This window comes from Apteryx rowi, unplaced genomic scaffold, assembly GCF_003343035.1.
Source record: "Apteryx rowi isolate R43461 unplaced genomic scaffold, aptRow1 scaffold_53, whole genome shotgun sequence".
Taxonomy (NCBI): Eukaryota; Metazoa; Chordata; class Aves; order Apterygiformes; family Apterygidae; genus Apteryx; species Apteryx rowi.
In genome coordinates this window covers 139,761-154,245 of record NW_020450794.1, presented here as the reverse complement: position 1 = coordinate 154,245, position 14,485 = coordinate 139,761, and the positions used below count along the sequence as shown (strand labels likewise).

The 14,485-nt window shown below is 36.9% G+C and overlaps 1 protein-coding gene across 2 annotated transcripts in view; it reads right to left on the bottom strand.

Moving 5' to 3' along the window:
* Window positions 1-14,485, bottom strand: part of PPP3R1 (protein phosphatase 3 regulatory subunit B, alpha) — a 42,429-nt gene that overhangs the window by 10,517 nt on the left and 17,427 nt on the right. Inside the window, exons 2-4 of one of the 2 annotated variants that reach the window (XM_026080805.1) lie at window positions 8,263-8,409; window positions 8,132-8,156; window positions 5,899-5,938 (exon numbers count right to left, since the gene is read on the bottom strand). In XM_026080805.1, coding sequence (XP_025936590.1) covers window positions 5,899-5,911 — 13 coding nt within the window. In that variant the 5' untranslated portion in view covers window positions 5,912-5,938; window positions 8,132-8,156; window positions 8,263-8,409. The remainder of the gene's footprint in view (window positions 1-5,898; window positions 5,939-8,131; window positions 8,157-8,262; window positions 8,410-14,485) is intronic. The other variant, XM_026080803.1, reaches the window with a different exon arrangement.

Here is a 14,485-nt window from a genome sequence, read left to right as displayed (position 1 = left end):
TAAAGAGATCCATAAGATCTTCCACAACGAGACGTGCAAGAAAGCAAACTTTTGCCAGGAAAGCAAAGCTCCAGCTAATCTCTCAACATCTTTCAGCAGGACCTACCAATATGAATGCAAAGTTCACATTCAGACTATCCGCAGCACGCAATGTTAATAAGCTGTGCTACACTGAAAATGTATGGTCTACCATCATCTACTAGGTGTGAGAACCACTGTTAAGTCGACTTGCCTTGCATCTGAAACTAGTCAGATACAGGTAAGACTTCTCTTAAGCTTACGAAGAGCAACACTTGATAGAAGATGAAACTTTTAAGACTATAGTCAAGGATGTTAAGATTATGGATCATAAAGACAAGAATCAGACGATGGGAAGAGGTTCAAGAGACATGTAAGAATATTGCTCAAAAATGTTTTGCATTTTGCTGAACTGTAACAGACCAACAGCAACTTAAATTATGAAGTTAAAAAGCAACTTCATACTTAAAAGCGTTAATCACACTTTCTCCACACATACAACTTGATAGCTCATATGGTCAATTCCAGTTCAACTGGAATACAAAGCACAAATACAGATGCTGAGCAACAGATTTTCTACTAGAAACAGGCATTACACATTTCTCATTCCTAACCTCAAAATATTCCAGCAAAGGATGGTCCTGCACTAGAGAGCTGAGGAAAGTTCTACCTCAAGGGAGGAAAAAATTAATATATATTAAAATATCTAAAAAAAAAAATCAAAGAACAGTATTCAACAAATTAGTAGCTGTGTGAAAAGCTGACTAATCACCAAACTTGTCCAACGTTTTGTTTCTGGCAGTGGATATACCGTGTTCTAGGAGGAAGAAGCCACTAAAAATAAAAGTAATTATGGGAATTAGAAAATTTCCTTTAATGGCTCATAAGCAGAAAAGCTGCTCCTCTTAATTAGCATATAAGGATAAAAACAGCATCAGCAGATCAGTGTTCGATAATTTTAATTGACCACACATACCACAGTTTCACATCAGAAAAGTGTAATTTTTTTTTTTTTTAAATACACTGCAAGTATCTTAGATACTTTTTTCAAAGCCTTTCTGCAAGCTGAAGTTGAAAAAGCTTGCTTAAAAAAGAGGTTTATACATTGCAATGGATTGTTCTCATACTGTTTGGTCTTCATAAAATTGTTTGAGAATTGCACAATATTTAAAGGATAAATGCATTTACAACACAAGCCTAACGTTCCTTTGGCATGTTTTTATCTAACCTTCTTTCAACTAAGTCACCACCTGTGACAATTCTCTGCCTGAGCTGAGCTTGCTGCTTTCCTAAATCCTCCTACATGTTTTTTAGATAATGAACATTTATGTATAAGAGCAAATTCCAATATCCATAACCCTGTTTCACTCAAACAAAATAGTCACTTCAGTTCATTTTTTGTTCAGATTTCCTCTATGAACATACATATAACACAGCCCTCATTTATTATTGATCTGTTCTGTTTTACAAGACTGCTTTTTCTTCAGTATTTAGTAGCAGACTGACTCTCTCAAAGTTTTACATAGCTAACACTGAAGGACAGAGACCTAAATGAGGGTATTGGAAGCTGAACAAAATAATTCCATTTTCCTGTCCTCTAAAGTCTCCTTCGGGGCCCCACACAGAAGCCCTGAAGCTATCCTGGAATGCAAGTCACAGGATAATTTAGATACAGTGAAGGTATTTGAGCCAGAAAGACTGCGGGTGGCAGCAGCAGACAGAACTTCACCAGACAAACTCGGGAGACTAGGATAGAGATCAACACTAGGAAATCCAGGGAGGTCCAAGTCCACAGAAGTATGAAGCGGGTGATAACATCACTGAGCAAAACAAGGAGGGTCAAGCTGTGTTTACCTCATTAGAAGCAGAGTTTGCCTGTGACTCATCAGAGCCCTGAGCTTCCCCGAGCTCTGGCTGCAGTGAGCATTCCTGGAACCTCAAACTCAGCCTTTTCTGTGCTTCGTTCACCAGCTGAAGCGAGGCTCTACAGGCCCTACGCGGTCCAAAAAGTAGCCCATCAACTGGGCCCTGATGCCTGAGGTTGCAGAAGATACTAACCGGATGGAAGAAACAGCAGTTAAATGATTGTCTTGAAAAGGTTTTGCTGGTAGCCCTGTATAAATATCAGGTGATTCAGTGTTTTAAAGCACACAAAGATTTGCTTTTTTTTTTTTTCCATTCTGAATTTCGTTTGCCCTGTAACTAACAGGGCAGTTCTTTTCAGCAGTGCCAAAAAGTTTATAAAAAAAAAAAAAAGAGGGCAGTATTTTCAAAAGTTTCCTCTTCCAGCCAAGCAACTGCTGCATTACAATTCTACAGTCAAAATACCTGTGTGGTATTATAAACTTAGATACATCTAAAAATGCAACGTGTCAGGTTAAAATGCAAGAACTACGTATTACTGTGAAAGGTATCTTTTAGAAACACTGTGATAGCTCTGTTTTAGCACAGTAGTTTCATCCTCAAGCTAAACACTCTTCAGTTGCCACATATTAGAGAATACGCCACACACTTCCCCAGCACAGAACAGTAGAGAGCAGATGATCCATGGCGTTTTAAAAATTTATTTTTGTTTCTAGCTGTTACTCACACGATAACTGATGCTAAGGTACTATCGTGAAGAGCATCTAAGCAACAACTCAAAGCTTCATTAAAACCCATTTCTGAAGGGCAATGTGTTCAAAGGTGAAGCAATTTTAGAAAGTTTTTAATGATATTTTTTTCCAAAGTAAAGGTGCACCTGCATGGTTAGTTAGTTATTAATGCGAAAGCCACAAGTAAGAGAGAAAGCCTTAAAAATCCAAATCTCTTCAGAGTCCAGTAGATTCAGTGAGATTTTAATGGGATAACTGCTCACATATTCAGAAGTGCTACACATCCATTGCTGCCGGGTACACAACACTTGTGTAGGCATCTGTACAGTGTACAAGTCTTAGAAATACTGTACATCTCAGCACCTCTTTGCTGAAAGAACTCAGCACTTCTGCAATCTAAGTGTTTATCCAGATGTTTAAACATGTATTTAAAAGCTTGGCTTTTCAGACACTTAGAATACTGGCTCAAAGATACAGCTAACCAAAAAAAGACCAGAAAGCAAGTTTGCAAAAAGCCTAGTTTCCATATATTTTTCAAATCTGGTATCAGTATAAACAGAGATATTGTTAAGGGATTAAAAAAGCCTTTTTGTAAGTAAAACATGCTCTGAAATTCACCTTCAACTTTTCCAGCTTAAAAAGGGGGGGGGGGGGAGTGTTTTCCCTAAGCATGGACTGCAGACAACTCAAAATAAGAGAGACCTTCAACGAAAGCTCTCACATCTATCTACAGTCTTGTCTGATTCACAAATATAATGTTTCAGATTAAGCAACTAAGACAGCCATTTCAGTCTCGGAGATCAAATTTCAAAAAGATGATGCCCTTGAGAACACATTCAACCACTTGTCTTGTATATGCTTACACACAGCTGGCCTAATCCTTTTCATGACTTCAGATGTGTCAATTACAATTTCTTAAGTTAGAAAAGAGATACTAGTCTCCTTACCCTAAAATCAAAGTATACTATAAAACAATTATTTTACTTCCCAGCTTTTTGCGATGGAAAAAGTTTCTTATGGGTAGTTGGATGCAGCTTGACTGACACCAAACATCCACAATGTAAAACAGTACTAGATTTTCAGTAATTTCTCCGACACAGCACAGCTTCCAGACAACAGCATTCTGTATTCAGGAATGCAACCCACCGAAAAAACTAATATTCTTAAGTGAAGGGTACAGTAAAAGGAATATTCTTGACTAATGGTGTGCAGCCTCTGCCTAATACCCTGAATTTGCTTTTCATAACTGCCAACTTTTAGACAAAATTCTTCCTATAGAAGTGAGACACCGCAACAGCAGCAACTGCAGTGCCAGACAGAGGTTATGACCCAACGCCACAGCGCAGACAGCATAGATGCACTAGTGCTAACCGACAAAGTCTCCCGGGAGTCTAACCATTCAAAATCCTCATCTAATGATCTACAAAAAGTTTGTCAGACCTTACCCTGAAAAGCTTTTGCCCTGTCAGTCAACAACTACTTGGAAGTAGCAGGAACACGTAACATTTGAAGAATGAGGTGAATATTCACTTAAATTATCTATTCTCAAATGTGCTACTGAAATGTGCTACATTTCTGTACCAAAAATTCTCTCTCTCATTTTTTTCAGGCATGAAGAATCTTTAAGCACAAGGCAATCATTTTTCCTCAGGTGCAATCAAGAAAAGGGAGATCTGCGACAACCACGTTTTCCCTAGTGCACATAAAGTCTTGCTGCTGAGAGAAGCAGCCTACATTCTCTTCCTGTGAGAAGGTCCACCAGAGCAGAAAAGCTTTAATCATGAAAACCCTCAGATTTACACAATGATATCTCGAGAACACAGTTCAACCACAGAATACGACGTGGAAATCCTCTCTTCCTTTGCAAGAAAAGGGGGCAAACAAGCTCAGCAATAAAATTAGGCTGTGCAGTAGCTACAAATAAACACAGCTTTGAGTTTTCCCAGAATCAGAAGTTTGGAAGAGCAACGTGCTGTTATTCTGAGCGAGTAAGAAGAGTTAAACAGCTCAGGCAGAGATACACCTAGTAAGAACCATCTTCAGAGGGCAATTTGCCTCTAAACAAAAACTGACCAATGCAGCAGTAAGCTAAGAACAGATACGTGATTCAGAAAGAAAGAGCTCTAAAGTGTTCTTTAAATTTGAAAATTTCACTCACATGCCTATTTAACAATATATATTTCGAGTACAACCCAGCAACGCAGTGCTTCTGTGAAGTAGGTAAGATACTCCTCACATGCACAGGAGTATTTGCAAGCTGATGACTCAAATTATAACTCATACAGACTTGTACATAATTAGGCATAGAGGACTTCCAAATTAATTTTGCATTAATTCCTCCGAAAAATATATTTAGAAAGAAACCTCCATGATTACATTACTGTGTGTGACTCTTACGATGAGAGCTGGTGTTATGACAAGCATACCAAATAGTCTAGAAGATAAGCTTTATCTTGAAGAACTTACTGTCCTGTTTAAAAAGGAGATCTGAACGACCGAAGAATGCAAGTTTTGATCAAGCTGACATGCAATTTAGTGCTTAAGAAAAAAGTTTAAGGAACAAAGCAGTTAAAGTATAAGTACTCTTAGCGGAAGGACACTACAAAACAACCCTTTCTTTGGGCATCTTCAGGCAAGAAACTGTCATTTTTACAGGATAAACTAACTGCATGAGACAAAGCAATGAATTGTATGCTCATGTGGCCCACAAGTGAATAACACTAACTTAAGCAGCTTCTCACTTAAATGCCTGGCTGCAAGCATACACAGAAAGCAAATAAATAAATATTCTACCCTCAACCTCTCATTTCTCTGAAGTTGCCAAAACAGTTTCAGCAATATAGTTGGCTCCTACAATAGCACATACTACACCAAAGGCTGCTCCACATCTCTGAGGAACTGGCATTGGGACCAACAGAAAAGCTCCACCAGTCAGACTGCCAGTTATAGCACTTCACTATAATGACACTAAAACCACTTTGTTTCATTTTAATGATTTCAATTAAGAAATTAAAAGAAAAGCACACACTTTAAAACCAAATTTATATCATTTTTTTGAAATAATGAATGATTTTTAATTTTACAACCTAACACCAAGAGCCAACATTCTTCAAAGATAATTTTTCACATTTTAACTTTATTCTGTAGAAGAGTATTGAAATTGAGCAATTTTTCTTCAAGTAGTAAATTCATAAGCAAGAGTTGTACGTATCAATTTCCAAATGCCATTAAAGTTTAATCTCTCAAACAATATAACGCTGTGATTAAAAACAAACAAACAACTTACAGTGTGAGCACATTTCCAAGGGGTAGCTTGCCTCATTTCCCTGAAACACAGAAAAAGAAAAAAGTTGTAGTTATTCTCAAGTTAACTTAGAGGAACTATTTAAGTTTCAGCACTGCAAAGATTTTGGGCAATACAAGTTATATGGTAGTTTTAAAAGTTTATATTTTAAAACCAACAACTGACTACAGTATTCTATTTGATCTATGTTACCAAAATGTACAAAGTAATATAAAACCATTCAGAGATCTCTTCTGATATAAAGAGACATTTATTATTCCCAAGGAAATACTAAAAGTCCAGATGATCATAAAGTTTAATAGCTTCAACCTTATACTCTAAACAACAAAAAAGTCACTTATTACTAGTGCAAATGCTACTTTCTAGTTAAAGTAGTATTTAAATTAATATCAAAACTTCACACAAAAGCTGTTTTACCATTTTATTTTATACAATAAACCCCAGACAAGTCCTTATGAATAACCATGATAAACCTTACTCCAACAGCAAGAGAAAATTCCATTACATATTCCCCCAATAACACTCCCCCACCCCCCACAGGATTCATACAGGAGGAATGATAGTTTAAAAAAAAAAAGTATACACTTCCAGAAATTCAGATGCAGCAGCTTTACATTTAGCTATTTTTTTGTATAGGACTATCTTAATATGCTCTTATGTTGTAGCAGAGTGGAAAGTTAATGCTTAAAACTTTAAACCCTAGATACACTATAATACAGTAATAGCAAGCAAAATTAAAATTATATGGGGTGCAGTCACTTTGAACTTACACATATAGAAATCTGCAATCATAGTACCATGAACTCCAAAAGATAATAAAAATAAAAGCCGGTACCTGCCCCCCCCCCCACCTTACTTTGAGCCAGAGAAGATCACAACACACACGCACTTAATTTTTTCTTGGAGTCAGTCAGCAAGTGAGTGACCAGATAATTAAAGAGATTCATAACCAAACCTTTTCGAGAAAATATCTGAGGAAGTGTTTTACACAAGAAAGGAGAACACATTTAAGATGAGTCTAAAACACATTCTATTCAACAACGATTCGCGCATGGCATGGAGTGTAAGGGATTGCACAGTTCAGCACTGGCACACAAAGACTCCCTAAAGTTACACAAATTGTGCGGAAATAAAGAGATTACTTGATGGAGGAAAAAAAGAAGTACTACATTTAGCTTGGAAGCATGCGACTGCATTTCCTAATAAGGACAGAAAGGGGCAGAACAAACATCTCACGAATCTAAACATCTCCGAGAGATGTGCTGTCGCGTTGGGGCTGTTTGCTCTTTTTCCCAGGATATATATTCACTATCCTTATCCCCCATAATCCATAAATTCTCTCGCTTCTTTACAAAAATTAATAGTACTCGCTTTTGAAGTCAAGCAGCAAAAGGTACATCCTTAACTTCTACCCCAAAGTATTTACAGCAAGACAAAGTAGAACAGAAACAGATAGGGATGGTCAGGGCCCTAAAATCTAAAAAGCATGACCGAGATATTCAACAGGAGAAACTTTTTCATTGCAGCAGGGAATCCAAAGGAACAGTGTCACATGGGAAATCTTGGACGGAACCCAATCAAAGTCTTAGGAAAACCACGAAGACCAAAACAGGTAGTAAAAGCTTAGTGTATGCATATGAATATAAAAGGGTATGGGATTTTAAATGCGTGGAAAACAGAATCAGAGAATTTTGAAACAGGAAGAAACAGGAACCAGGGGATCCAGCTAGGCTGCTCTTAAGACACGAGGCCATGAAGAGGCAAGAAAAACACCAGACTGGGAGGCTGCAAATTAAAGGAGAAAGTTGAATTAAAACCAGTGCACTTATGCACATGCACACACAAATATACAATATCACCTTAACCCCATTAAAGACTGTTCTAGGCACTTACATACTTGATCAGGTGATGGGACAAATAATTTCTAGTACAGGCCATTAAAATCAAACTGGCCAAAGAAGCATAAAATGCTTCTGAAAAGTGAGCAAGAAGAATTAAAAAGTGGAAGCAACTTTTTCAATTCGTGAACTGAGTAAATGTAATGTTTGTAAGGAGTCTTACTATGCACCTAGATGCACATGCTAACCCATAGCAAAGTTATTACATGAAGTAGTCTAGAAAAAGTATCTTTGGAGAGTAAAGAAAAATGAATAAGCTTAAGCTTAGTTTTTCTGTGAAACAGGTACTGCTAACAAGAAGGCTTAAGAATACTTACCTATCCTGGACTGGAACCTTGGTATCTAAAAAAGAGATTAGAAGAATCTAGTAAATGACAATGTAAGAATTACATGAATATTAAATATTTGTTACATGGTATTTAAGTAGAGTGTTTAAAAAGGTAATTACCTGTTATTGATGTGCTGAGAGTTCATCTTCACAGAAGAATCCAAAAGTCTACTGTTTTTAAAAAGCTTTTAATCTTCAGTTTTTACTAAGAATAATTACTCAAGCTACTCATACCAAGGGGGAGATTCCTGTCTGTACATCTGCGACCTGGGCAAACACAAAGGTGTTCATCAGTAGCAAAGACTCAGTCCTCATAGATGAGGTTTAATCATTTGATTTTGGGGGGCAGGTATTCTTCATATTTTACACAGCAGTGCAAAAAGGTCACTTATCTGCCCCCAAATAGGACCAGTATGTGTGCATACCATTTGTAATGCAATTTAAGCCCTGATACACAAGTGCTAAACAAAGTATTTTCTTGCTGTTAAAAACTAGGTATGCAGTGGATAAGATGAAGGTCTAAAGCTACCTTCGCATTAATGACTTATGAAAAAAGTAGGCAGGTAAGTACAGCTATGAGATTTCACAAAGGATCCTATGAGCCCTTTTAAAAAGGGAAAGAAAAAAAAAGGGGGAGTACATATTTTCTTCTCTAAAATTTTAATGTAAAGAATTGTTAAAGCTTAAACACCATGACTAGATAAGTATTTCAAAGAATGCTGGAAAATACTGTGATTGAACATACCAGAAGAAAATTTCATATGTATTACAAAAGGCACATGGATACTATTCAAAACCTCATTAATCAAGCAAAGCAACACTCCATTGAGGTATACTTTATTCTCTAAAGTACAGATAGAGATAATTACTCTTTTATAACAACAAAAGACACTGTAAGATCTCCACCAGCCCGTCATTTCACCTGATGCAGAGAGTTTGATTTATAGAGAGTGTAAGTGTGTAGAATAGCAAGCTTCTGATAAACGAATCTTAAATTCGAGGGGGGGGGGGCAAAAAAAACCCTTAAAGTTCATTATAGAATTAGTATTTCCTGCAGGATATATATTTAGCCTATCATCTCACATGAAGTGAGAATACCCTGCCATGTAGCACACCAGCACATCCAGAAGCTAGGGACACATGGTTTGTTGCAGCAATGCAGCTTGAAGAGCATTAACACTCCACAGCGGGTTTACCTGGCCCCTAACATAAAACACGCAGTACTTTCCTCAGCTGCATCTGTGTACTACTACCACAGTGTTGGAGAGCAGCTCTTTCCTCTGCAGTTACACTATCAAGCAGCTGGAACAATGTTGATATTTTTGAATAGTCTTATCCTTTTAGATTAGCCCTGAAATTTTGTTCAATGCTGTTGGATCCCCACAAGCAATTTCCCAGTTAATTAGCAACAAAATCATGACTTGTAGACCAAAATAATTACAGATCAAAAAACAGTCCAGAGTCTAACAGAAGGATGACCAAATTCGGAGTGCTGCAGAAATATCAGTTTACTAGTGATAAATCAAAACATATTACAATATTTCAGAGTTTCATACAACATGTAGTCCATTTCTTTAAGAACAAAAATGCACATTATTTGCAACCATGTTCTCCACTTATTCTTCCCCTTTTCTCATTTTTGCAGCTGTGCTTTATATTGATTAAGGATAATCTATTAACATCCTTTAATTTATTTTATATATTATCCATAAAAAACACATTTCTTCATTTCTTCTGCTGGCAGTTACTCCAAATACTAATCATTCTCTATTTGTGAAATGAGTTTTGTACATGCTCCTCCAAGGTAGGTTAGTTATGGGCAATTATCTTGACAAAAGTCTCCTCTTGCTGAAAGAGGTGAAGAGCTGTAAATAGAGAATAAAAAAAAGAAATTTACAGTCAGCCACAGAATCTAAACTTTGCAGCTTAAGTTGTTTATATAGAAAAACTTGCGCACTAAGAGACAAGAGTGCAAAACTGGTATTCAGCATCCTTTAGCAAAAATACAGTACTGTCTAGATCTGTTTGACTGTATGTTACTTGTCTGTAAGATGCACATCTTTCTGTAAGTTATTCAGAAGCTTAATACACAAGTGCCAGTCTTCAGCTGCTTTTCTGTTTTTATAAAAGCAGATCTTAACATGTCTAAATGTCAGGAAGCCACAATGCCAGCTTAGGTCTCATCCCAAGTTCTGTCCTCAAAAAGGTTATGCGTGAGGGACTACAAATACAAACCAACCCCTGGAAAACAGCTTAAAAGCTAGATTGGAAACAAATCAAAAGCTCTGAAGCAAAGTCAGACAACGCATTAATTCAACAGGTGGCAAGAGTGGGCTCTTAAAATTAGTTTAGTACCTGTACAGAAGTAGTTGTTTGATATTTGCTATGATTTCAGCAGCAACTTGCAAAGAATCAAGATGCAATTCATTGATCCTTGCTATAAAAGGCTTCAGGCTTACAGACTGCTCCAACACTGCAGAGGGCTGTTATGCCTAGGTGCCCAAGCTTCCCGTGGAACTGAAACGTTACTAGTGTTTCTGCATTCATATTTTTGATGTGTGGGCGCTACATCATGGGATTTTCTTAACGCGCTATATGTGGTATTTCCTGCATTTGACCCTGCACCTTCTAAATCAGTAGTTATCTTTGCTATTGCAAGAAACAAACTGCAGTGTGCAATTAAAAGTTAACTATGCCATGTCAGCTGGGGGTTAGAACTACGGATGAAGATCATCCATTTCACTTGTCAAATTAAACACAGAGTTTGCCATCACCCACTACTACAACTAGCAAAAAATGGGAGTGCTAGAGCTAAGATGGCAGAGTCTGGCATTCAAGCTTTAAGAAGAGCCCCCTCAAAAACCCTTCCTCTTCTGCAAAAATGCAAAATGCTTCTCTTTTTCCTATTTTTATTCCTTTCCACACCACCAAAATTAAAGATTATTGAAAATTACCTGATGCAGAGACCTCTTCCACTTCATTCTTCATGAAGCTCATTTCCATACACCGCAGTTTTCACAAAGCTTTAATACTGAAGAATTGCCAGCTTGGTGAAGAGATTTTTTTTTTTTTTAAACTATTTCAACAAGTTACCAGTGCTTTAGCTGTCATGTATAGGTTGGTGCTGTAGTCTTCATTCACAGCGAGCAGGTGAATTGGCAGACTAACTTAAGAAAAATGTTATTTTGCCATCGAGGCTACAAAAGCTTTCGTGTGAATAGAATAGTTGCCAAACATGCCACACAACCCCAGCCCCAATGGTTTAAATATTTGTTAAAATGAATTTCTGACAAAGCCCAGGAGGCTTTAAGCCACATCAATATTCATATTACTGAATTAATTGATGGTCAGAAAAGCGTGCAGGATCTCACATACTGTAATTTGCACATTTGATATGTGACTTACTGGAATTAAAGCCTAAAGAGTTTCTCAAGAGCGCAGATGACAAGCATGTCCAAAGTTCTGGAGATACCACAGTGAATACGGCTTTAAACAAGATATAAACAGCAATTAAGTATGACTGAAAAAAGTAGTAAGCAAAACACATCCGCCCACCCATTTCAGAAATAGCAGGAATATATCTTGCCTTTTCTGCTTAGATCCAATTGCTTGTGGTTTTTTAATATGAACAAACTACTCAATACAGAAAAGGTGTCTTAGCCTAGGAGGAATCTAATATCAGAAAGATCAGTGAATCAAGAAAAAACATGTTACTGATCATCTTCCAATATATTTAAACAGGAATATTCAATTTATACATTATAAAGGCAAACTTTTATTGAAGACGTCACAGTTAAGACAGCTAGGGAACTTAGCATTTGCTTTTCTGTTTCTGAGAAAATAATTAAGTTACCTTCTGAGCTTTTCACTGAAAAGTAAAAGAAATCACAACACAGGTATCTGAAAACAAGGACTGGCCTGCAGATTAATAGTGCAGACTTTTTCCCCTTTAACTTCCAGAAATTAGAAACCGACATCTAGCACAACTTGGTCACTTCTACACAGTAATAAAACTTACTAAATCATCATAACCAATACTTGCTATGCATAACTATTCCAAGCACACAAAGAATAACCGTGTGAGTAAGAATAACCTGTGTGAATATAAACAGCCTAAATATTAGCTCCTTAGATTTAGAAGCTTTCTCCTACTACTTTCTGGTTTTCAGCAGAAAACCATTAAGGAAATCATAGGAAATTCATCTGACTTACACACAGCTGCTGATTTTTCTGAATCATTTAAAAACCCTGTATTCCAAAGTTCACTGCCAGAACAAGTGAACATCCTTTGTGCCCCCCCCCATGTCTATTTACTTTCTATTTACTTCCATCCACTATTCCCTATCATAATAAATTGAACAACCATCTTTTGGATGGTGTATTTAAATATTTCCAATGGCAGCATCCACTTTTAAGACATTCTTTAGCACAAGATTTCTACTTAAATGTTAAAAGAATATATACACCTCTGAGTTTTTCTCTGACCGTATTAATGTTAAGTCAGATATTGTGATACCAAAGAATTAAGTGAAGCCAAAAAGTTAGCTTAACAAGATACACAGAAGCTAAAGCAACCTAAGAGCAGTGGCAGTTTCACTCTTTATCCCAACTTCTCAACCTTATTTTCAAGATTCTGACCCACAGAAAGAATTCAAAGAATACCTAAAAACCCTGACACCTGCCTCACATGCAGTAAGTTCCCTAAATGAAATGTCACTTTCCCCTAGGAGTATACTGCACTACAGTTCCCAGTCTTCCACTATTTTTCCAAGCCATCAACACATCCAGGCATTCTACGTGTATTTGGAAACTTCCTTGCCCCTCTAATTCTGAAACTAAGATAGCATGACAGAAGTTTGAGATCCATTAATTCCAAGCAGAATCCAGCTTGGAAGATGACTTATTGAACCTCCAAAAGAATCAGTATCTTCAGAACCTCAGGCCTGCTTATACCCAACTCATTTTTGCACTGCGAAAGAGTCGCTTCACATATTTAATACATCATCTTGTCTGTCTGAAAGTCCAGTACAGCCCCTGGCACCTGGAACTGGTCTCAGTTCACTTCTGGCATTTAAAGTGGCTAAACTAGGCACCTTATTACCCTTTAGTGTGAACATTCAATTGCCCACCAGTGCAACAGGTGGAATTAAAGAGATTACAGACAAGCAAGGAGTTCCACTAGGGTACCCAGAGAAGCAAGGAATTGCAGGAAAAATTCAATGGAGGAAAGAGCAAAGAAGAAAAACCTACAGAAGAAGCAGTAATGGTGCCAGGTCAGGAGACGAGAACAGGTAAGCGGTGTGACAATAAAGGACTCAAACACTCAGTTCTGTTCTCCCACTATTCTTTGGGTAAAACTTCCCATTAAAATTGAGAACTCTTATTAATAAAAACCCAACAGCTGGTGATGCCACAGTATCTTGAATTTACAGAATGTCATTGGACATGAAACAAATGCGGAACGTCCACTCTAAATAAATCTAGCAAGATCATGTTAAGAAAAGACAAACACTCTTTTTACAGAAGAGTATCCACTGTTTGTTTCTTTATTCTTTAGTCAACCAGAAATAAGGGGCATATTACAGCAACGGATTAAACAGCAAAGAGTTATTTTCTCCTGGACCTTTGAACACAAGAGACATTTACAGAAGTAAGCTATGAAACTTATGTATTGGCCCTATATCTTCGTATTTATAGCTTGTAGTTCCTATGGGACGTTAGAGGTAAAAGTTCAGAGATGAGGAACAGATTAGATAACATGTTAAACAAACAAAAAAAACACACCACCCAAACCCACACTTGAGCAGTGACTTTAACTTACTCCAACAATAGCTTCTGAAACAGATTTGCTTTCCCAGCTATGGCTGTCAGTAGAATAAAGAGCTTTTGATTTCAGTTTAAAATTCCTCTAATGGTTTTAACTTCTGACTCAACTACAACTCAAGCACTTGAAGTTTCTCATGTTCACTAAGCCAGATGTGTCCCACAATAAAGGTAAACAGAGACACTAAAAATTGCTGTCACGTGATTCTTGCATCTTACTAAATACAAAAAAACCAAACATTTTTTGACTCTGGATTTGGCAAGGGATTGCTAATGTGTTTTCCTCTACTTTTTATTCAAGTACACAAACATTCTTCAAACGTTGTTTCTACAAGCATTGAAAAAAAAAAAAATCTAACAAGCATGCTTTTAGTGTGTCAAATGTAATTTGATGTCAAATGCTTAAGAAGGTCTAATAACCTTTTTCTAATCTAAAAAAGCTAGAAAAGATATAGGAGTTCAGTTTGGGATTCAAAAATATCTTTTCTAATATTACTCTATACAGTTTTACTTAGTTGAC